The sequence below is a fragment of the Carettochelys insculpta genome, chromosome 1 (assembly GCF_033958435.1).
Source record: "Carettochelys insculpta isolate YL-2023 chromosome 1, ASM3395843v1, whole genome shotgun sequence".
In the NCBI taxonomy this organism is placed as follows: Eukaryota; Metazoa; Chordata; order Testudines; family Carettochelyidae; genus Carettochelys; species Carettochelys insculpta.
In genome coordinates this window covers 305,805,167-305,826,866 of record NC_134137.1, presented here as the reverse complement: position 1 = coordinate 305,826,866, position 21,700 = coordinate 305,805,167, and the positions used below count along the sequence as shown (strand labels likewise).

Genomic DNA, 21,700 nt, shown 5'->3' with positions numbered 1-21,700 from the left:
AGCCATCCCCACTTTCTTCTCTTGATTTGAACGTCAAGTGGTTCTTGTCCTGCTCTGTTCCAAAAATCCTCATTTGTGACAAAGTTTTGTCATTTGATGCTAAGGATGTACCTCAGGCACCTGTTTATGAATGTCTGTAGCTCGTGATTTGAAGACTTTTTAGTACACCTGGTCTCACATCCATACAAGAACACATTCTTCACATTTGAGTTGAAGGTCAACAGTTTTGTCTTCTCAGACGTTATTTGTGAATTCCATGTGGGACGGAGAGTCCGGAATGCAACTGTGGCTTTCTCTATTCTGGCACTGATATCCTTGTCTGTTCTGCCATCTCTGCCCATAATACTCCTGAAGTAGGTGAACTGCTCTACATCATCTAGGTCATCCCCTCCAAGTGCGATTGTGTTCTTGTTGGACTTGTTGACCCTCATTGTTGTGGTCTTTCCCTTGTTAATGCTCAGTCCAGTCACTGAGGCAGTTTTGTCCAGTGTTGGTGTGAAAGGAGGCAACATCATCAGTAAAATCAATGTCCTCTAGCTGTTTGAGAAGTGTGCACTGAATGACCTGTTCATTGTCATCTGTTGTCCTGCTTATAATCTAATCCATTGTGATCCAAAACAGGAAAGGTGACAATAGACACCATTGTCACACTCTTGAGAGTATGCTGAAGGAGTCTGTCAAGATACCATTATGAAAAACTTGACGTGCTGAGGGTTCATACGTTGAATGGATCAGGTTAATAATTTTGAATGGAATGCCATGATGTTGCAGCATTTACCACAAGTTGTCTCTGTCAATGTTGTTGAAGGCTTTTTCAAAGTCTGTGATGGTTATGTACATGGGGGGAGTTCCACTAAAGCAACTATTCTATCACCACTCTGAGACATGCTATTTGGTCAGTACAAGATTTCTCTCTTCAAAACCAGCCTGTTCTTCCCTGAACAATCTATCAATTTTTGTCTTCATTCTCTCCAGGAGAATCCTATAGAACACTTTGCCTGGAATAGACCGTAATGTGATGCTCCTCCAGTTCTTGCACTCCTTCAGGCTGCCTTTCTTTGAAAGCTTGGTAAGGTAGCCATGTTTCCGGTCTTGTGGGATCTCCTCAATGTTCCAAATTTTTGTAAATAGATTATACATCATATTGACTGATGTGTCACTATCTGCCTTGATTGCTCCTGTGGGGTGTTGTCTGGACCAAGTGCTTTTCTGTGTTTCAGATGGGCAATGGCTTTTCTGATTTCTTCTTCTGTAGGTCTGCTGCTGTTAATTTGCAGTGGTATATTTGCAGGTGGTAACTCTGGAGGTTCCATGTGGGGTGGGTGGTTCAGTAGCTCTTCCAAGTGTTCTTTCCATCTACTGAGTTGCTCACTTGGGTTTGTTAGCACATGCCCCTCCTTATCCTGTATTGGCTGATCCACTGTACGCTGTGATCCAGCTAGCTTCCATGTGATGTTATAGAGCTCTTTCAAGTTTCTCTGTCCTGAGGCTTCTTCTGCTTGTTGTGCAAGGTTTTCCACAAAGTCCGTCTTGTATCATTTTACAGCCTTTTAACTTCTCTGTTGGCTTCTGAATACAGTCTCTCAGCTTCCGTCTTGGCTGCTCTTATTTTGTTGTTGTTGACTGCTGCTTTTCTGTCCTTTCATTCCTTTACTTTTCTCAGAGTTTCACACATAATACACAGATGCATAATATTTTGAAAGACTCACTTAAGAGTTATCTGGCTGAGTCTGGGGTTGTTTTAGTAAAAAACACACATAGAGAAAAAGCAGACTACCCACTTTCTCTCCTATAGTGTACAGAGCATCTTCTTCTTTCTTTCACAAAAGACACACAGCTGAATCTTAAACGCTTCAGCAGATACTATCAAGGAGCTTTTCGTGGAGAATTCTGTTACTCTGGCACAGGAATAATTTTGAGTCAGACATTACTGTTACTGTATTAAGACAAAACAATATATTGAGTGAGATGTGCATATTGAATATGATAGTGAGCACACAACTTGGGAAGGAAGAAAAAAAGAGAACAATGCCCTAGGCTGAACAATTTTTAAGTATTCTCCCAGCGCAGCGTAACTTGGAATTTCCATCTTGAGCTTTCCCTCTTGCTTATAGCTTCCATGTATTCCTTCAGATCATACTCACTTAAAGTTCTGCCATGGGTAAAATGCATTCAGTGAATCATGCTAATGAGAAGAGACTTCTATTTTTAAAGGAAAGGAAGGACAACTGTATAAAAATAAAGGACAAAGCTTATTTTTAAGGGACATCATCTCATAAGATTTTGCTTATAATATATGCTTTAGTACCACACTCCTTTACATCGCACTGTGTCTTTGGCACGATGGTTGCTGAAATAAAAGGCAAATTACATCCAGTATTTGCTTGATAGGTGCCATTGGTTGTGAGGCCTCAGAGTCTGAGCCAAAACCCACTGAAATCATTATTTTAGTATAGTGTCATCACTTGAGAGTCACATATTTTTAAGGAGCCTCAACTTCAGCTCTAATTTTGTTGCTGGAGAACTACATAATATTACTTGTCCCAAATCAAAGCAGCAACAAGAGCATTTTACAATACTATCTAGATTTTACACGTGGAAAAACTGCAGCAACTGGTGCTAAAGGCCCAAATTTTCACTACTTTGGTATGCTTGAAACACACAGTCTCCAACTTGCTCCCTTTGGTTTGATTTAATAGATTCATAGATTCCAAGACCAAATGGACTACCTCAGCTAACCTTCTAGGTAAAACAGTCCATAGCAGCTGCCTCGGATATTTTACATTTAAACTAGGAGCCTATCTTTTTTGAAAGGTCTGCTCCTGATTTTTAAATTGCCAGTAATAGAGAATCCATCATCACCCATTGCAAGATGTTCCAGTGACCAATTACCTTCACTGTTAAAAATGTAGGTATGTCATATTTCCACTCTAAATGTGTCTTGTTTCAATTTATTGCCATTGGATCTAGTTATCCTTTGTCTGCTGGTTTGACAAGCCATTGATTAGTATTTTTTTTCCCTGTGTAGGTACTTGTGATCAAATCACCCCTTCGCCTTCTCTTTGTTTAGTCAAATGGAATGAATTTGTTCAATCTCTTACTGTAAGACATGTCTTCCAATTCTTTAATCATGGCTCTTCTTGGAACCCTGTCCAATATGTCACCATCCTTTTACATTATGGCCACCAGAACAGGACAGAGTGTACTAGCAGCAGTCATTCTAGTACTAAATTCAGAGGTAGTATAACCTCCCCACGTCTACGTGATATCTTCCAGTATACGTATATGGATCTCCTCTCCATGACCTCCCATGTCCATCCACCACATCCTATACTCTCTACATGGCACTCTACTGCTGCCTCCTGGCTCACCGAGCCTCTGGGGCAGCATGGAGTGCTGTGTGGTGAGAGGGCAGGCAGGCTGAGGGTAGGCTATTCTCTGCGGGTGCTGTAGCCACCAGCTGCCCCCACCCTGACCTGGGCAGTTATCTCCTTCCCAGAAAGCATGGGGCTTGCGTTGGCCTCCCCACTTCATCCTATGGACTCTGATTTTACAAAATAGCACCCCTGCTTTTTTCACAGTTGTATAATAGCACACAATACCAGAATATAATGCTATATATGTTGCTTGGTGTTAGAAGGGTGATCCAATCAGCTTTTTGACTGGAGAACAGTTGGAACAGTAATATGGAGTGGCATGAACCAATTCATAATAACCTAAAGACCTGTCTACTTGAGACACAGCTCCTTTCCATGTGACAAACTGCTATAGCTCTGGCCACTGAAGGTGCTTGAGCAGGTTTCCTCTCTTTATGTATCTCAGGGTGCTGATGGCAGGCCCTTTTGGACTTTAGAGCTCCTTTCTCCCTTGAGCTGTAACATTTTTAATGTGATAGCTTTTCAGGTACACTGCAAAAGTCATTTGTCTTATGGGGCTGTGGGAGGAAACAAGGAAAGATGTGTTCCTGTGTAGGATTTAGAGGTGAGAGGCTTCTCTGGAGTGTCTTTGTTTTTGTTGTTGCTTGGCTGTGTTAAATAGTTATTTCCTTTGATTATTTAAGACTGCTGTTGGCAGAGTTAATTTACGTAGGGGTGGTTGATAACGTCTAATTATGATCAGAGCTTTTCAGTAGGCATTCCTTTTAAATACTCAATCTCAGTACAACAAATAATGAAACAGCATGCACCTGCAGAGCTGTCACTTCAGACCCAGTCCCTCACCTGCAGAACACACTCCTCTTTCTCTTGAGCTGAAGAAATACATGTGGTAAGGTCATATAATTTCTTGAACCAGCTTCTATTGGTGAGAGAGACAAGTTTTCTTCTAAGAGCTCCGTGTAAGCTTAAATGCTTCTCTCTCTCACACACACCAACAGAAGTTGATCCCTTAAAAGATACTACCTCGCTCACTTTGTCTCTTTAATATCCTGAGATTAACATGGCTACAACACTAAATACAATTTGAGCTAAAGAAAGTAACAACTGCAGTGGTGTCATTAGGTCCTATCTAAGCTGCCACTCACCACCAGATGGCAATATACTTACACATGTATATGCCATCATGTGCTAACAATGCCCAGATGCTTTGTATATTGGACAGACTTCTAACTCCCTTAGACAAAGGGTTAATGGGCACAAAACAGACATCAAAACATTCCAGATCCACAAACCAGTTAGTCAACATTTTAATGGAATGGGGCATTCTATTAATGACCTAAAGGTATGTGTGTTACTGAAAAAAAAACTTCCGTACCGCTCTTCAAAGAGAAGCAGCCAAGCTGGCTTTTATATTCAATTTCGGCACATTAATGCATGGTTTGAACAGGGATGTGAACTTTCTCAGTCACTACAGTGGCTCGTCTGCATACTTGGCTTAATCTAATTCTTGACCTTCCTCCCTCACCCCTCCACTCTCTGATTTGCTCACCTTGATCATTTTTTTCTGATTTGTCCTCCTTGATTACTGTTTTTGGTTCTCTGTGCCTTAAACATTGAGTCTGGTCTGGTCTGGCTATGGTCTGAAGAAGTGGGTCTGTCCCATGAAAGCTCACCTAATAAATTATTTTGCTAGTCTTTAAAGTGCTACTTGACTGCTTTTTGTTTTGATAGTGTATAGACTAGCACGGCTCCTTCTCTGTTACTAAAGTCCTGAGTGTATGTAAATTAATGGTATATTTAAAAAAAAACAAAAACACCATTGGCACCAGTGCGTGCAGGAACAGGCCCAAAACTATTCATGTCAGAAGTCAGTAATATATTTGCTTAATAGCCACCTGTGTCTTTAAATATAGCGAGCACATGTGTTTTGAAAGATATTCACTGATATGAGATGTATAGAGAGTTATTAACAAACTGTTTTTAAGCTACAACAACTCAAAGAAACTTTAGTTAATTGTTGAATGTTTTGTAACTAAAGAAGCCTTTGCTAAATCTTCAAGTTCCGCAGAGGCTTCTCCTTTGCCCAGTGGCGCTGGAACAATTTTTAGGGTGGATGTGCTGAGATTCACTCCCCTCCCTGCCTGACCCCATCCACATCCCTAATCGCCCCAGGTTGGGCCACAGCAGGAGTTGTAGCACAGCCCCAGTGGCTGTGACTCTGGGTCCAAGGGAGAAGCTGTCAGTTGAGACTTTCCCCTCCCACAGATGCAGCAGGGCCAGCAGCTGAGCCCCCCGGGAGCAGGCAGCCAGGACGTCAGGTAGTAGTGGGACCCCCAGGCCTCCAGGTACCCTGGCATAGGGTGCAAAATCTTTAGTGCTGCTGCAGCACCTCACACTCCTACTTCCCAGCCCCATTCCTTTGCCAAAAGACTAAAGCTATGTCTACACTTACTGGGAATGTTGGTACACCAATTGTGAACCAAAAATTGATTTTGCAGATGTTGACATTGGTCCCCGTACTCACTGCAAAATGTCCATGAGAGCACTCCTCCCATCAACATTCCTTAATCCTTGCAGCTCGCAAGAAGTTCCGGGGTTGACATTGACCCCGGAACGTGCCATTTTGCACACGCGCAAAGCAGTGCCCCAGAAGATCTAACCTGAGCATTCAGTCTTCTGCAGGTAGCGTAGACCTAGGCTGAGTCCCAAAATTTTCAGACCAAGCCAGTTTTTTTCAAGAAGACAGTGGTCAAAAGAAGACTTTATATGGGACACTGATTTCCACCTTATCTACTACCCCCTAGTAAATAAGTTTCACGGTAAAAGTTTCACCATGAAGCCTCTCAGTCTCAGTACTTTATGGCACTCATGTTGCTTATGTATGTTACTGCCCTGTGTACCCAGCCATGGCCTGGTTCAGGCAGAGAGTCTTGTTGCTCCTGAATAGAAAAGAGATTGCAGAGTGGGAGGTTGTTTTTAATTTACAAATCATTTCATAATCACTAGACTTATTTGAGTTTGGGGATTATTTTACTCCACTTATTTTTACATGCATCAGAAATATTTTGTGATCCAAAGGAAAGACACTGAATTCAGTTTTGTTTACCCTTTCCAGGAGTATTAACGGCCTGTCTTGGATTCCTTAAGGAAAGATAATGTAAAAGACAAGAAGTGGAACTTATCCAGCCAGGACAGGACACAGATGTTTGAGAGATTGGAATGAGGGAGTAAGGCAAGGTTAAAATAAATGCTGTAAAGACCAATTAGATTATTTCATTCATCCCAGAAGGGGTAATCACTGATATTATTAGCAAAAGATTTATCTACTGTGGTCCTTCCCACTCTTGCATTAAAGTTGGAGTTGTAAACATTTTACGGACTGGCCCTCTGGATCTTCAGAATGAATGGTGGCATGTATCTAGTGGTAGGAGGAGAAAAGGAACTCCATTAGGGCTGCCAGAGCCAGGCATGGCTACTGCTTCAGGGGACATTAGTGAGGAGCAAGGAAGAAAAGGACATGCCACGCTCCAGCTCCATCATCCCAGAAGCATGAAGCCAAAGCTTTACCTCCATTAGCGCAGCTTGCCTGAGCCTTTGCTGCCCCACGGGGGGACATTCAGGCTGTGTCTACACTACAAGATAAATTCAAATTTATTTATGTCAGTTTTCTAGTTCCGGAATTTATAAATTCGATTTTGACCATCCTCGCTTCACACGGTGCTCGCCACAAAGTCGAGTCATTGCTGCTACACACACATTGGCTAACATTGACAGTTGCAGTAGTGCATTGTGGGAAGCTATCCCATAGTTCTCTTGTTCCCATAGCATTCTGGGTATGCTTGCTGGTCTTGACGTCATCTTCCCTCATTGTATTTTCATCATTCCCCTCCCAATCCCTGAAAATATGTCAGTGTCTGGAGATAATGCAGACGACACTCAAAGTTAGAAGAAAGAATTTTTGGTTTCCCCACACATTACATTGCCAACATGGGTGCAGCGACTGTATTCTCAACTGGCCATCCATCTCACCTCCCATCATCGCAGAAGTGTTATCCCTGAAAATAATGCAGGAGCCCGGAATGTTTCTTACATTGAGAAGAATGTAGGAAGAAAGAATTTTTGGTTTCCACATACACTGTATTGGTGTCGGGGAGAGTCTTGATGTGGGGTCCTGGACAGTGCAGGGAAACAAAAGAATAGTTGGTTTTCCCCTGGTGGCAGCAAGCCCAGGTATGGGCCAAGGTGGGGGGGCATGTCACTGGATGACCAGTTGAAATGGTCCTGCCCCGGTGACAGCAAGCCCCTTAGCCGCCAGGGAGACTTTTCCCTGGTGGCAGCAGCAAGCCCAGGTATGGGCCACGGGGCAGGGGGTGTCCCTGGATGACCAATTGAAGTAGTCCTTCCCCTTCAGCAGCAAGCGCTTTAGCTGCTGGCGGAGACTTTTCCTCAGCTTCAGCAGTAAACCCAGGTATGGGCCATGGGGGGGTGGGGTTCAGTGGATGACCACTTGAGCTCTTCCTTCCCTGGCGGCAGCAGCAAGCCCTTTAGCCGCCAGGGAAGACTTTCCCACAGCAGCAGCAAAGCCCCCCATATCTTAACTGCCAGAGTAAACTTTCCCACAATGGCAGCAAAGCCCCCTCCCCACCGCATATCTTAACCACCAGGGGAGACTTTCCCACGATGGCAGCAAAGCCCTCTCTTTTCCGTGCAACTGGCAGCATGGTCAGCACTGAACAGCAAGCATGTCCTTTTATTAGGCTGGGTTGGGGGCTACCCACATGATGTGGCTGAGCGTGGGAAAGAGCCAGACTGTGTGGCACCTGTGGGGGTGGAAAGGGGGTTTGTGCACAAATGTAAATCGCTGAGAAGAAGTTTCTCGGTGTGTTATGTGTAAGCAGGGGAATGGTTTGGCTATTGTGGGGAACTTTCCTGGCTTCTATACTACCCAGGTGAAGTGGACCAGTGAAAGGATCTGTTCCTTGCTCCCACTCCCTTTACCCAATGGCCTCCCTGACCCTGAGGGCTTCCCTTCCACTCCTCTGAGTAGCAGAGTCCTTGAAATCCCAACAAGGGTGGGCTCAGGTTTCCTGAGGTTGAACCCCCAATCTCGCAGTCACTTAGTGCAGGGGCTAGGGTGTCCCCACTCCAGGGTGCTCTCTTCACTGTGGATGATTGCCTGAGCTGCTGATCACCTCATATAGTGCAAAGTGAATACAATTTATTACACAGCAGCTGATTAAAAAGAAAATAGTAAGGAAAAATGAGAAAGGTCAAAATAGAACACGTAGCTCTGGGGCACGGGGACATCACAACCAGCAGTCTGCTGAGTGTAAACACAGTTCAGTCTGTTCTTCTTAAGTCCCAGGGCTCTCTTTCAGGCCCTGGTTGTGCTGCAGAGTTGGGGCTGCAGGTTGAACATGTTTGCTCAGGCAGTGACCACAGGACATCAGGCTCTAAGTGACAGGGCCCCTCTCCTAGTTGGGGTTACAATCCCTCTCCAAGTCTGGCCTGCAAGGCCTCACAGGTGTGGTGTTTCCCAGCCCAGAGCCTCTCCCCCACCCCTCCTTTTGCTGGTCGCATCTGCTCACTACACCTAGCTGCAGACTCTGTTGTGTTGCCAGCCTCCAGCTCCTTGCATTGCTTCTTTGATCCCTTTGGCTTGCTGGTCACTGCAGGTATGCTTCTTAGCACAGGATTTGAGCTCTTTTGGGCTGCGTCTGCCTCTGGCTCTCTCACTGCAGATCTGCCTCCCAGCACAGCCGCGCTCCTTGCAGCTCTTCTTAGCCCTCTCTCCCTCTTCTCTGAGAGGCCCAATCAAAACCCAGCTCAAACGGAGGATGGGACCTGGCCTCCTGATTCTCTCATTGGCCTGTCGATCTGGCTGACTTGGAGTGTTGCCCTCTTTCCACTGTCTCTGGGGACTGGCCATCTCAGGGCCCTGGTTTCTCATGGACCCTTCCCCTTTTAGTACTGGGATCTAGCCAACTGAGTTTTAGTAAGGGGCCAACAGTCACCTTACATTTGCAAGCACGACCCCCAGCACAGCCTTGTTGACATGTAGTATGGCGGGGCAGAGGCTGGCGCCAGGCAGCGCAGAAAGAAATAGCAAGTGTACAGACAGCCGCGAACTCCCTGCAGGGGCTATTTGAATGGGTACATGCGCTCACAGTTCTAATAGCATAGAAAGAAAGAAGCCCTTTCTCAGGCTGTCCTACTAACATGAGCCCACAGCTAAAGGCTCGCTGCTCCCACTTGGAAATTCAGTCTCTTCCTGTTACTGGAGAGCAGCGACCAAGGCGGAACACTGAGGCCGTGTCTACATTAAGAGAAATCTTCGAAATAGCCAGGCTAATGGCCATTTTGAAGAATACTAATGAGGCGCTGAAATGCATATTCAATGCCTCATTAGCATGCCGCCTGCCGTGGCACTTTGAAATGGCTGCCTTTCGCTGCCACATAGCTCGTCCAGACGGGCGTCCTTTTCAGCAGATAGGAATAACAGGATTTTGAAGTTGGTGGGGTCCTTTTGAGAAGGACCCCTGTCTGGGTGAGCCACACAGCAACGGAAAGCAGCAATTTCGAAGTGCCGCGGCTGGTGGCATGCTAATGAGGTGCTGAATATGCATTTCAGCGCCTCATTAATATTCTTCGAAATGGCCATTAGCCTGGCTGTTTCGAAGATTTCTCTTAGCGTAGACACAGCCTGAGATGGACATTATGGGTTACATATGGGACACCTTTGGGGACTAATAAAGTCACTTTTAAGATGTGGTGCTTCCACGCTGGTCATTAATTGAATTTCTGAATTCAATCTTGACGCTACACCTACCAGGTAACTGCAATTTTGTAATCTCGAGATTACTGCACCCAAAAGCAAGCTAATAGTCTTTACGGTGAAGACAGTCACCTGGTAAAATCAAGCTAACTGATTTAAATTCGATTTTATTTCGTAGTGTAGACGCAGCCTCAGAAAAAGCTACTGCCTGTGCCTTTTGCTGCACGTCTCCTCCCGTGAGCTGGCACTACCGGTTCTCCCCAAATCACCTTCTTCTCCTTGCCCTCCCAGTTCTGTTTCCCAGTCTGTGGGAGAGGAGGTCTATTTGGCAATGCTGTGCACAGTGCAGAACTAACTCCCTGAGCACTAATAATGGACTTTTTTTATAATGAAAAGGATATCACACACGTGTGTTTGTGCGTGTGTGTATGCACGAGCTTCAGTTTCATCATGTTCCTTTTAGTCGGATTTTTTTCTTCTCACTCCATGACCCCTGGCTCGATTCTATTGTGTCATATTCCCCTTTCTTCTTATAGGCCCAGCTTTTTACAGGTATTTAAGCACTGCAGCTCTTGGTGTTGGAATGCCTAACACATTTAAGAGTCTAAACTTGATTTTCTAAAGATATTAAAGAGCCTAAATCCCATTGACTGTCCATGAAAAACAGGCTCCTATGTACCTAAATCCCTTCAAAATGAAATGTAGGCTCCTAAATCAGTTAGGTGTTGCAACGCTGAGCTCTGCAACACCCAAACAGCCACAGAAAGCTGGGCCATAATGCCATAAGGTAGACTCTATAAGGGTTAATTTATAATTAATTTGTGCTACAATATGCAATGCAGCTCCTGTATTTCTTCATCAACCTCTCCCGCACACCCAGTCTCCTCCCTTGCCCTGGGGTATCTCTAGTGATATCACCTATGCCCTGCATGAAACCCAGCACCTCCCCACTTATAGTGAAATGCACTGAGAGGATGCTGCTGCATTAGATTTCAGTCAGTGTTTTATATGAATGCATGCGCACATGGTGAATAGTTCATTCTCTGGTTTTATAGAAATTTTATTAAATGATTGTTGAGAAGTAATTTGTGGGCCTAATATTTACAAGGAATTCTGAGCCTGACCTGAGCTCTACAGACAAAATCTGGTGTATTTAAATTAGTCCTGTGGTACCTGAACTCTCAAGAATGAAAATTTTTTAGGAATCCCTGCATGTGATAGCTAGTGTGGCTTCCTGTTACTTCTGAAGGTGCAGTGCTACTATTAATAATCTTGTGGTGTCATCTCTGCCATAATACAGGTCTATAGAGCAGCAGCAATCTCCTGGATTGTTTTTCAGCTACAACATGATTATCTAGCTCCTTCCTGTGGCACTTTGCAGCTACTGCATGTGGTCTACAACACATTACCTGCAATGAGCAAGTGAAAAACCAAAACTAAACCCAATGATGTGGGATCAGATTATAAAACAAGTTAATCCATCTTTTTGCAGTGAATGAACATATTGTTAGCTTATATAAGGGGAGAGGTGATGGTGTTTTGGTTTGAGTTTGGTTTGGTTTTAGAAGGGTAGGGTCGGGTTTTTTGTTTTGGTTTTGCATTTACTAGAAACCAGTCCCTACACACAGACTCTGCCAATTTAGTTATCTTTTTTCTGACTGAGGAGTAAAGCTTGGAAAATCTTAGATATCAATAGTGTAGACTGGGCTCTCGTGTACTGTATATAAGGAGGACTGGATTCAGAGATTGAAACTGTACCCAGAAATATAAATCAGCGCAAGGAGTGGGTTTACCCACAAAAGTTCATTACCTAATAAATAAAGTTGTTAGTCTTTAAGCTGCTACAGACCTGCTTGTTTTTTGTGGAGCTACAGACTAACATGAGATTATTCAGTGCAAGAAAGGTTAGATACATATGACAGAAGCTGCCAATGGCTGATATACAGAGCATTGCTGCTGCTTTTTTTGCATAACTTTGCATGGAGAGGTTCCATTTAATTAAATTGTGTTTTTCAAGTAAGGAACACTGACAGTTTTTAATGGGTTGCCCACTTCCACCTAAAAGATAGGACTAAATGGTAGCTAGCCTGATGTTTCAATTATTTTGCTCTTACTCATTAACAAGTAATTGTCCTCATTTGTTGAACTGGGATTCAGAAACTTGAATTACAGGTTAGAATTTACCGAATATTTTGTTAAATAAAAAGCATCAGCTCCCATTTTGCCAATAATTAAAACATGCTATTTTCTTTTTCTGGATTTATAGTTTAATCATAATATTTTTCCCTCTTCTGCTGTTCACTTACTGCCCCACTAATTTCTTGTTTTCTTTATGATCGTATAGAAAGCTAGATAAAGAGAGAGAAGAGAAAGTAATATATAAAAATAGCGTGCTCACTGCTTGCAGCTGTTGTTGCCTACACTGGACAGGATGCTGCCATACATCAGGGATGCATTTGATTTACAGCATTTCACCGTATTGATTTTCAGTACAGCAGGAGTCTTCCTTCCTTCCGTGCTTGGCTGGTCTCAGTCTTTTAATACGTTTAGTTAAATTAAATTTGATATTCCAGGTTTTTTTTCTCTGAAAATTTCAATATCATTCCAGAGAAAAATAAACTATTGGAGACCAAAACTAATTTTAGCTTTAACAATTAGCTCAGTAGAAAGTTGTCGCTGTTAGATTATTCAAGGGTTAAGTAATTTAGCAGGGTGATGTGCTTAATTATTCTACCTAACCTGTAGCTGTTGAAAGACTATGCAGAAGTTTTGACTCTTAGCTGACTGATTCAAATCCAGTCCAGACTGCTTCTCTGTTGCACTCCAGTATGCCACAAAGGATCTATAAAGGCTGTAGATTTGCTTACTGGAGAATTCCTCTGAGTAGTGAATAAGGTGAACTGCAAACGCCCGAGGTACCCTGGTACGCAGAGCATGCTCACAGCCCCTGACAGTGGGTGCATGGCCGGAACACTGTTGCTAGCCAGCTATTCTTGGTTACTGAAATAGATGCTTGCAGACTACCGTGAATATTTGCAGGGGTGTGGAACTTCCAGCCTGCTGGCTGCACATGGTTCAGAAGGATTAACCAGTGGTAGGCCACCAGATGGCTTGTTTACCTGAGTGTCCACAGCCACGGAGCCCCTCAGTTCCCAGTGGTGATTCACAATTGCCAGCCGATGGGAGCTGCAGGGCTCCATGCCTGCAGATACTCAAGTAAACAAACCATCTGGCAGTCCTCCAGTGGCTTATTCTGATGAACCGCCTGTAGCCTGGAGGTTACCCACTGCTGTTTTAGGAGGCTGCTCTTGCTTATTCCAAATGCTGGACAGGGCACTGGATAGTGCCAGAATGTGTTAAGATAATATAAAGCTACATTTATCCTTTGTGATGTTTTGGGACCAACAAGCCTAATAACGTGATCTGTAACCACGAGAATGATCACACTGGGTCACACGAAAGGTGCCTCTAGCCCAGTACCCTGTCTTCCAAAAGTAGCCAGTGACAGGTGCCCCAGAGGGAATAGATAGAAGAGGTAACCATCAAGACCACATCTACATGGCATTACAGTTTTATATTAACAATGCACTTTTCTAATACAAGTGAACTGTTGCTTTAAAAACAGTTTCCCTGTACGTCATCCATAGGAATCCAGTGTTTACAGACCATCTCCCTCACTGAGACTGGCTCTGGAGAAAACCCAATTCCAAGCTTGCTTTAAAAGGCTTTTTGCATTCCCCATCATCCTCAGTTCACAAAGACTCATGGTTAAATGGCGGGGTGGGAGCACACGTGATGGATGGAGAATCCCTCCTGATTTAATGTTTGAATCCAGGTTGTTCTTTTCTCATTTTGAGTTGTCTAATGTCTTCAGATGACTCCAATAGTCCAGCCTTGTCTTTTCCTTGGCTGGTCAATGAATAGTTATTTGTAGCTGGTCTCATAGAAACAACTGGAGTGGGAAGAGTCCCTCCTAGTCATTCCTTACCTGCTGTGAGGAGTAACTGAAGTTTATGAGCACAGTTTTCTGTATATCCAAATTTATAAATTCATAACCATGGGCTATATGCTTATCTCATACCCATCAAATTCAGAACATTACAAGCTTACATAAGAGATCTTACTTGACAGGTTTTATAGTACAATTACTTCCTATTGGTTTAATTGTCTATTTTGGGAAGTTAAAACTTTCACTCTCCGCTTGGGGTGTCTGGACTGCAATTGTCAGACCCACTGTATTTTTTCACCAGACAGAATGCAGGCAGAATGTACAGTCAGACCCTGAAAGCTTTTTCCTATTGCAAGACTTTCTTTTGGCCCCTGTAAAATACCTTGCTGGTCAGAAGCGTCCACTGTGAAAGACTCATCACAACAAATCTTGGTAAAGTTACTGGTTGCTTCAATAGGTAGCCCAAGTGTTCAATATGCGTGAAGACTGAATTGCCCTGTTCAGTTTTTCCATAGATATGTCCTTCCTAAGTTGAGTCACATTGCTAGGCCAGAACTTGCTGCAAGCCATGTTGCTTTCTGTGAGTAATTATAGGCAAGTTCAGCTTGGAAACAGGTTGTTAAAAATAGTGTACTACAGATGCGTTGTGTAGGTGGGGGATGGCTGTGGCAGGGAAAGAGAAGATGGGCATTAAGACAATGTCTCAGTTCTTTCATGTTATTCAAAATGCGGTTACTGTTTATAGCAGTTCCTAAATGCTGCTTATCTGGGTGGGGGAGTGGGTGGCAGTTACTGATCAGGTATCGGGGAAACATAGTCCTCCAGACTGGCCCAGTTTATATATGGCCTGTTTAAATCAGTCTGGAAATTGTTGAAAGGCCTAGGCATGGCACAAATGCAATAAAGCATTTTTAAAAGATGACTCCACTTCACTAGAATTTAACTGTCTCTTTTAAGCTAAAGGAAATAGGAAGGAGAGTGAGGGCCCTATGACAGCAGTGGGCATATATTTCACCCCATTGTGCCTTGATACCTTACAACCTAAATTAAAAATATGTGTCTAGACTTCCACAAAGGACTGTGGAGAGGGCAAGAATTAACCAAAGTCAATGACAGAGCTCCAGTTTGCTATATATTTTGGCAGCTAGAGAAAGTGTCTGTCCCATTTGATACTTATGGGCTGCCGGCTTCAATGACTGGAGAAGGTATGTAATTTCTGCTTGTTGTTTGTAAATTTTTGTCTTGAAGTTCACCACACAGGCTTTGACAATTGGCTATAGCTTTTTTTTTCTTTTTCTTTTTTCTTCCCTGAACAACAGCAGCATAATGGAGTGACATAGCTTAATTTGTGCAAGGAAGGACATCTTTAAAAAAAAACTTTTTAATGGGCTCTTTTTAAAATCTGGATGCTTTTAATCTATGGAAAACAAACAAAAATAGTAGTTGGACCTAAAACCATAGGATATGGATTTTTCCACAGTTTGTTTATAAGGCTGTCAGATATATGAACAAAGTGATTTAGTTACCAGGTGATTAAAGCACAGAATTGGGAATTACCTTTGGAGATATGGAGATATACCTATCTCATAGAACTGGAAGGGACCTCAAGAGGTCATTGAGTCCAATCGCCTCTCCTCACCACAGGACTGGTCACCAACCCTGACAGATTTTTTTTTAATTCTATTTGCCCCAGACTCCTAAATGTCCCCCTCAAGAATAACTGGTGATGTTTTTTTGCTCTGTTCCATCTTGAGTGATTCAGTTAGTGTTACATGTCTCAGTTTCCCCATACCTAAAAAGGCATGCATTATGTTTCACTATCTCACAAGGGCACTAAACCTAAATGTATTAATGCCTGTAAAGCACAGTGAGATCCTTGCAGGGTAGCTGCTACTTCTTTTTGGCTGACAATAGATGTTTGACATTTCTTTGTATTCTACATAAAGCCCCTCAGAATATGCACAACATTCAGCAACCCAGACTGGTTTTGGAATGGATATGCTATAATACCAGTGGTATATGAGTAAAGCTTCATAGGAGGGTATCAATGTATCAGAATTTCCTTCTTTTTGATTTCCTTAAACTGCAGTATTCTGGAGCATCTTGTCACTACAGATTCTGTCAAGTAAATCTATTGTATTCCTCACAGCAACATCTGAGGTATCAAAATGAAGTTTATAACTATATTTGGGTATCAATGATTGTTTAATTTCCCCTGCTCTTGAATAGAGAATGACAAGCAGTTTAAGAATGCTAGGGGAAACCAATGTAACTTGAGAAGGCCTGTGCCCTAGTTCAAAATGCTCTGTTTCAACATTGCAATAAGTCAAATTATCACAGATTATGGGACCAAACAAATGCAGAATTTGTTTTTTTTCTTCTGTTACCATGTTGAGACTGGCTCTCTGTGGCACAGATAACCTGGACTGCCCATGTTTACCATGTTAACAGTTCAAGCTTTATGTGTAAGCTGAATAGACTTCTGTCAGATGTGTATGTAAAGAACAGTGGCAAGAAAGGAAACTCATTTTCAAGGAAATGAGTAAGTCAGTAGTTCTTTCCAGCATACAGCAGTAAGACTGCATTAGTAAAGTAAGTGATGGCTCTGGGAGGAAGTATAGCAGTGACTCACTCTGGTTTGTATGTATGTGTGTTTTTTAAAGACTTACCCTATGTTTAAAGGATCAAGAGCCTGTCCCTCATTTTAAAGACTTTGAAGAGAAAAAGGGTTTTGTAAGCATAAATTGAACAAATAATGCAAAATGACATGGTCTAGTGCCAGATACGGCAAGACAGTGAGCATCCTTGTGACCCTTTGTGAGTGAAATGTCCAGTATGACTTACCACCTGCCCACTGTGAGATGGAGCCCTGTCTGCAGCCACCAGGGGGCTACGCACCCAGCTGCTGGCTGCTGACCACATAGGCACTCTGCTTTGGACTTCACATGTCCTGCTTTTTCCTCTTGACAGGCTAATTATGTACACCTATTTTGTTATACTTGTGTGCCAATTCCTTATCGTCTGGAAATCTACCATGTACATCGATCTGCTTCCTCTGTGGAAGCAGTGCAGCCAATTCACTGCTTTTGCCTCAGTTCAGCACTTTTCTCAGTACAGGGCTCTAAGGTGTTTTTACAGCAAAGGGAAATTGAAGTTTATTTAACAGAGCTTGAGATAACGATTCAAATAAAAGCAAGTGAGGTGGATTTGGAAACTTAAAGTTACAGGTAAAAGAAAAACATAAAATACAGTCAGTAGGAAATAGTCATTAACAAGTTACTGTCCTGTCTAGTAAGTTGTTTCTCACCCAATGGACAGTTTTTGCAGTGCCTGTCTAGTTTAGAGAGCTGGGATTCACCCTTTGAGAGGCACCCTCTTTGACAGAGTATCTCCTTTGTAATGGGTAACAACTTTTCTATGTTAGTTCTGCTCAAGTTGCAAGTCACCATCCCTCAGCCAGGGACTTTGCATTTCAGAGAGCTCTCTGGGGCTTGTTAGTTGATAATTACTCATTTCCCCATGGTCCAGATAGCAGAGTCCTGTTTCTGCAAATGTCCAGTGCTTTCAATACTGAGTTATGTTTGAGACTCCCTTCTTGTCTCACTTGACAAACCTCATTGCAACCTAACATTCTATAATTTACACATCTTAAGTTACTTTCCATGCAAATATCTCCCAATAAGCATGACACATCTCCTAGAGCTGGAAGGGACCTAAGGAGGTCATCTAGTCCAGTCTCATGCCCTCTTGGTAGGATCAAGCACCATCCCTGACATCTATTTGCCCGAATCCCTAAACGGCCTCCCCAGGGATTGGGCTCACAGCCCTGGGTTTAGCAGGCCAATGCTCAAACCACTGAGTTATCCCTCCCCCACAACTGACTAGTTCTTAGCTTTTGGCAGAAGCTACACATGACCCCTTTATTTGAATGTTTAGAAGATTATCAGATGCAGTGAAAATATACCTGCCTGGATCCATCTGTGTCACAGTCCTCAGCCATGACTTAAAAGTGTTCATCATGTCTTCATCACTCTTGGGGTCATAATAAAAAGCAGACTGAAAATTGACTTGTATCATTGTCTCTTCATGTGTTCTCCACCCTGTACATGCAGAGTATGACAGCGTTATATGGAGTAGTGTGGTTTTTGTGTGTGTGTGTGTGTTTTTACTTAAAAAAATCTTTCTTTTTTTTAGAAAATTACCAGCCCTTCAGGTATTCTGATGGTTGTGGACCATAAAGGCCTGCTTCTCTATTTACTTGCCATTTCCTTCAGAGAGTGTGGTGTAAAGGAACTGTGCATCGTCATGAGCACAATTCTTACAGTTCCATATATCTGATATACATACCTCTCATTTTTAGTCACTAACTTGTGAGCAGTTGGATCTCTGAAAGAATGGGCTGAATGAGCTGTGCATTCATTTACTGGGAGGTGGTGAGTAAGGAAAAGGACAGATCAGAGGGTGGTCATCCTTGCAGGAAAAGGGGAAAATAAACTGTACAATGCATTCCAGCTGTTTGATATTTTATTTACATCAGTGACACATGAAGCTTTTAATTCTTGGACCATTTTGTAGGTGAAAGATCTCCTGAGGCACTTCTCCATACACTAGTCCAATCCCCCGTTATGTGATTCTCTAAATAGAACATTCTGCTGATCACCAGGAAAACTTTTGCGTGTTGCTGGTGAGGTGTGATCCAATGGTCTGATGTGAAAAATGCCGATTTCGATGATAAACATCTTTAAATGTTTGCATCTTTGTAACTTTTTTTCTGAAAAATCAGGAATTTAAATTATTCTGCATAAGTTGTAATGCAGTCTTTAGAGCATTCCTCATAACCATGCAGTCTGCACAGGTAAATATACTAAAGAAAAACTTCTTTCAAAATGTTTTAGAATTGGGGTTCTCAAACTTTGCACTGTGACCCTCTTCTGATAACAAAAATTACTACGTGGCTGCAACTGGGGGAGGACCAAAGCCTGAGCATGGATAAAAGCAAGACCCTCTTTCATTTGCAGAAATATAAAGTAGAGAAATTACTGAAGGTTCTACAGTAGTCAAGATAATCAGTTACTGACATGTCCTCAGGTACTTGAGAATAAATAGTTTAGATCAAGCAAATTATCCTGCAATTTGTGACATTCCTTATTACAAAGTGGAGAGGAACCTTGTGATGAAGTGTTCAAAAACTTACAGACCTTAAATGGAAATAAAGTTCTCAGGAGCCTTTGAAACTCTTTCATTCTAAAAGCAATACTTTCTGGGTGAGGCACAGTAATTGTGTCATGACAGAGAACAGATGCTGATCTTGTGGTCAAGGTACAGAACTGGGATGTGAGCAAGTTGTTAACTGCTTTGTGCCTCTGTTTGTGAACATGTAAAATGGGGACACTACTGTTTTCCTATCTCTTCTGGGTTCTGTGTGGTTAAATAAATTCATGTTCACAAACTGAGTTGATATGCTTAGATAAAAGATACACAAGGGCAACATATTGTTTTCTATTATGTTCCCTTCCAATAACAATATCACTGTTTAAGGATACTCCTACAAATTCCTTATATGCAATAGAGTGTATATTGAAGGCTAGAATTTTTTTGTCATCAGAGGGTTCAATGGTAATAGAATGTGATTACACTTTTCCTTATGCCAGCGGTGGAGAGCAGAGGGCATTAACTGAGCCCTTGAGGTAGGCAGTGTTGACTCTGAAGAGACTGGTGAGGTACTAAGTCATCACTCCTAGGCTACGTCTACACGTGCACCCAACTTCGAAATAGCTTATTTCGATGTTGCGACATCGAAATAGGCTATTTCGATGAATAACGTCTACACGTCCTCCAGGGCTGGCAACGTCGATGTTCAACTTCGACGTTGCTCAGCCCAACATCGAAATAGGCGCTGCGAGGGAACGTCTACACGCCAAAGTAGCACACATCGAAATAAGGGAGCCAGGCACAGCTGCAGACAGGGTCACGGGGCGGACTCAACAGCAAGTCGCTCCCTTAAAGGGCCCCTCCCAGACACACTTTCATTAAACAGTGCAAGATACACAGAGCCAACAACTAGTTGCAGACCCTGTATATGCAGCACGGACCCCCAGCTGCAGCAGCAGCAGCCAGAAGCCCTGGGCTAAGGGCTGCTGCCCACGGTGACCACAGAGCCCCGCAAGGGCTGGAGAGAGAGTATCTCTCAACCCCCCAGCTGATGGCCGCCATGGAGGACCCCGCTATTTCGATGTTGCGGGACGCGGATCGTCTACACGTCCCTACTTCGATGTTGAACGTCGAAGTAGGGCGCTATTCCCATCCGCTCATGGGGTTAGCGACTTCGACGTCTCGCCGCCTAACGTCGATTTCAACTTCGAAATAGCGCCCAACACGTGTAGACGTGACGGGCGCTATTTCGAAGTTACTGCCGCTACTTCGAAGTAGCGTGCACGTGTAGACGCAGCCCTACACAGCACTCCTTTTGAGAAGGCAGGGGTAGCCGCAGCAGTGACTTCCTCTCAGGAGCCCTGTGGGAAAGACTAGCAGTGTGTTCTGAGATGCAGTGGTCCATGCTGGTATGTTGAGGTCTAATTTTCACCTCTTTTCAACAGGTGAATCTGATCCCTCTGTGTGTGTACCTCTCTGTGCCTTCTATTTCAGCATCTATCCACAAATGTTCTGTACAAATACTCTCACTCCCTTTATCCTGTTCTGGGATGTCCTTCGGCTTGAGTCTTTTAACCTGGTGTTGATAAGTGTTGCTTCTGTGCTCTCATATAGCATTTATCACTGAATGAGATAAGCTGGTCAGACTCACTGCTACCCCTCATTTTTATGGAAAACAGACATAATAGCCCTCCAGAATATGTGCTGTAATTCCAGTAACATGACTACTGTACATTTGTTGCTCTCATTCTCTCCTGTGCACATGACAGCAGGGTTAACTTTAGGTGACAGAACAAATGATCTTTCACAGAACAGCAGAACATTTGCATAACATGAAACAGAAGGATGTTAACATATAGTATCATGAACAAAGATTCAGTGAATCATTATACACACTTCTGTTACCATTTCCTCATATAAATCAGATATTTTGAATTGGTTAAAGTTGTATGTGTGTAAGTGGAAGGTGGTGGAGTTGTGGTGGAAGTGATTGACTTGTGACAGCAGTTTCCTTGATAGTCATAAGGGGATTTTTTTCTTGGTCACGTGGAGTTTGAACACTCATGAAACAAACTGAATCATTGCAAGTTTAAAATAAGAGACAAAAATGTCAGGAGGAGGGGAGGACTGTGTTTTCTAAAATAACATTAAGACGATTTCCTTCAGAGCTGACTTCTTAAAGTGGAATGTGCTGCAGATTAGTTTTCATATGTAAGCCAACATTTGTCCTAACACTTTTTATTGTCTTCTTTTTCTCTTCCTCCTATGCTTCTCCTCTGCTGTGCAGATTTACACTGACTGGGCTAACCACTACCTAGCAAAATCTGGCCACAAGCGGCTGATCAAGGATTTGCAACAGGACATTGCAGATGGAGTTCTGCTAGCAGAAATCATCCAGATCATTGGTAAGTTGTATGCTCAGAGACACAGCATGAGCTGCCTGCTTGC

The 21,700-nt window shown here is 43.0% G+C and overlaps 1 protein-coding gene across 5 annotated transcripts in view; it reads left to right on the top strand.

Moving 5' to 3' along the window:
- NAV3 (neuron navigator 3) overlaps window positions 1-21,700 on the top strand; it is a 407,330-nt gene that overhangs the window by 109,948 nt on the left and 275,682 nt on the right. For all 5 annotated transcript variants that reach the window (XM_075012496.1, XM_075012492.1, XM_075012483.1 and 2 more), the window contains exon 2: window positions 21,540-21,657. In XM_075012496.1, coding sequence (XP_074868597.1) covers window positions 21,540-21,657 — 118 coding nt within the window. The remainder of the gene's footprint in view (window positions 1-21,539; window positions 21,658-21,700) is intronic.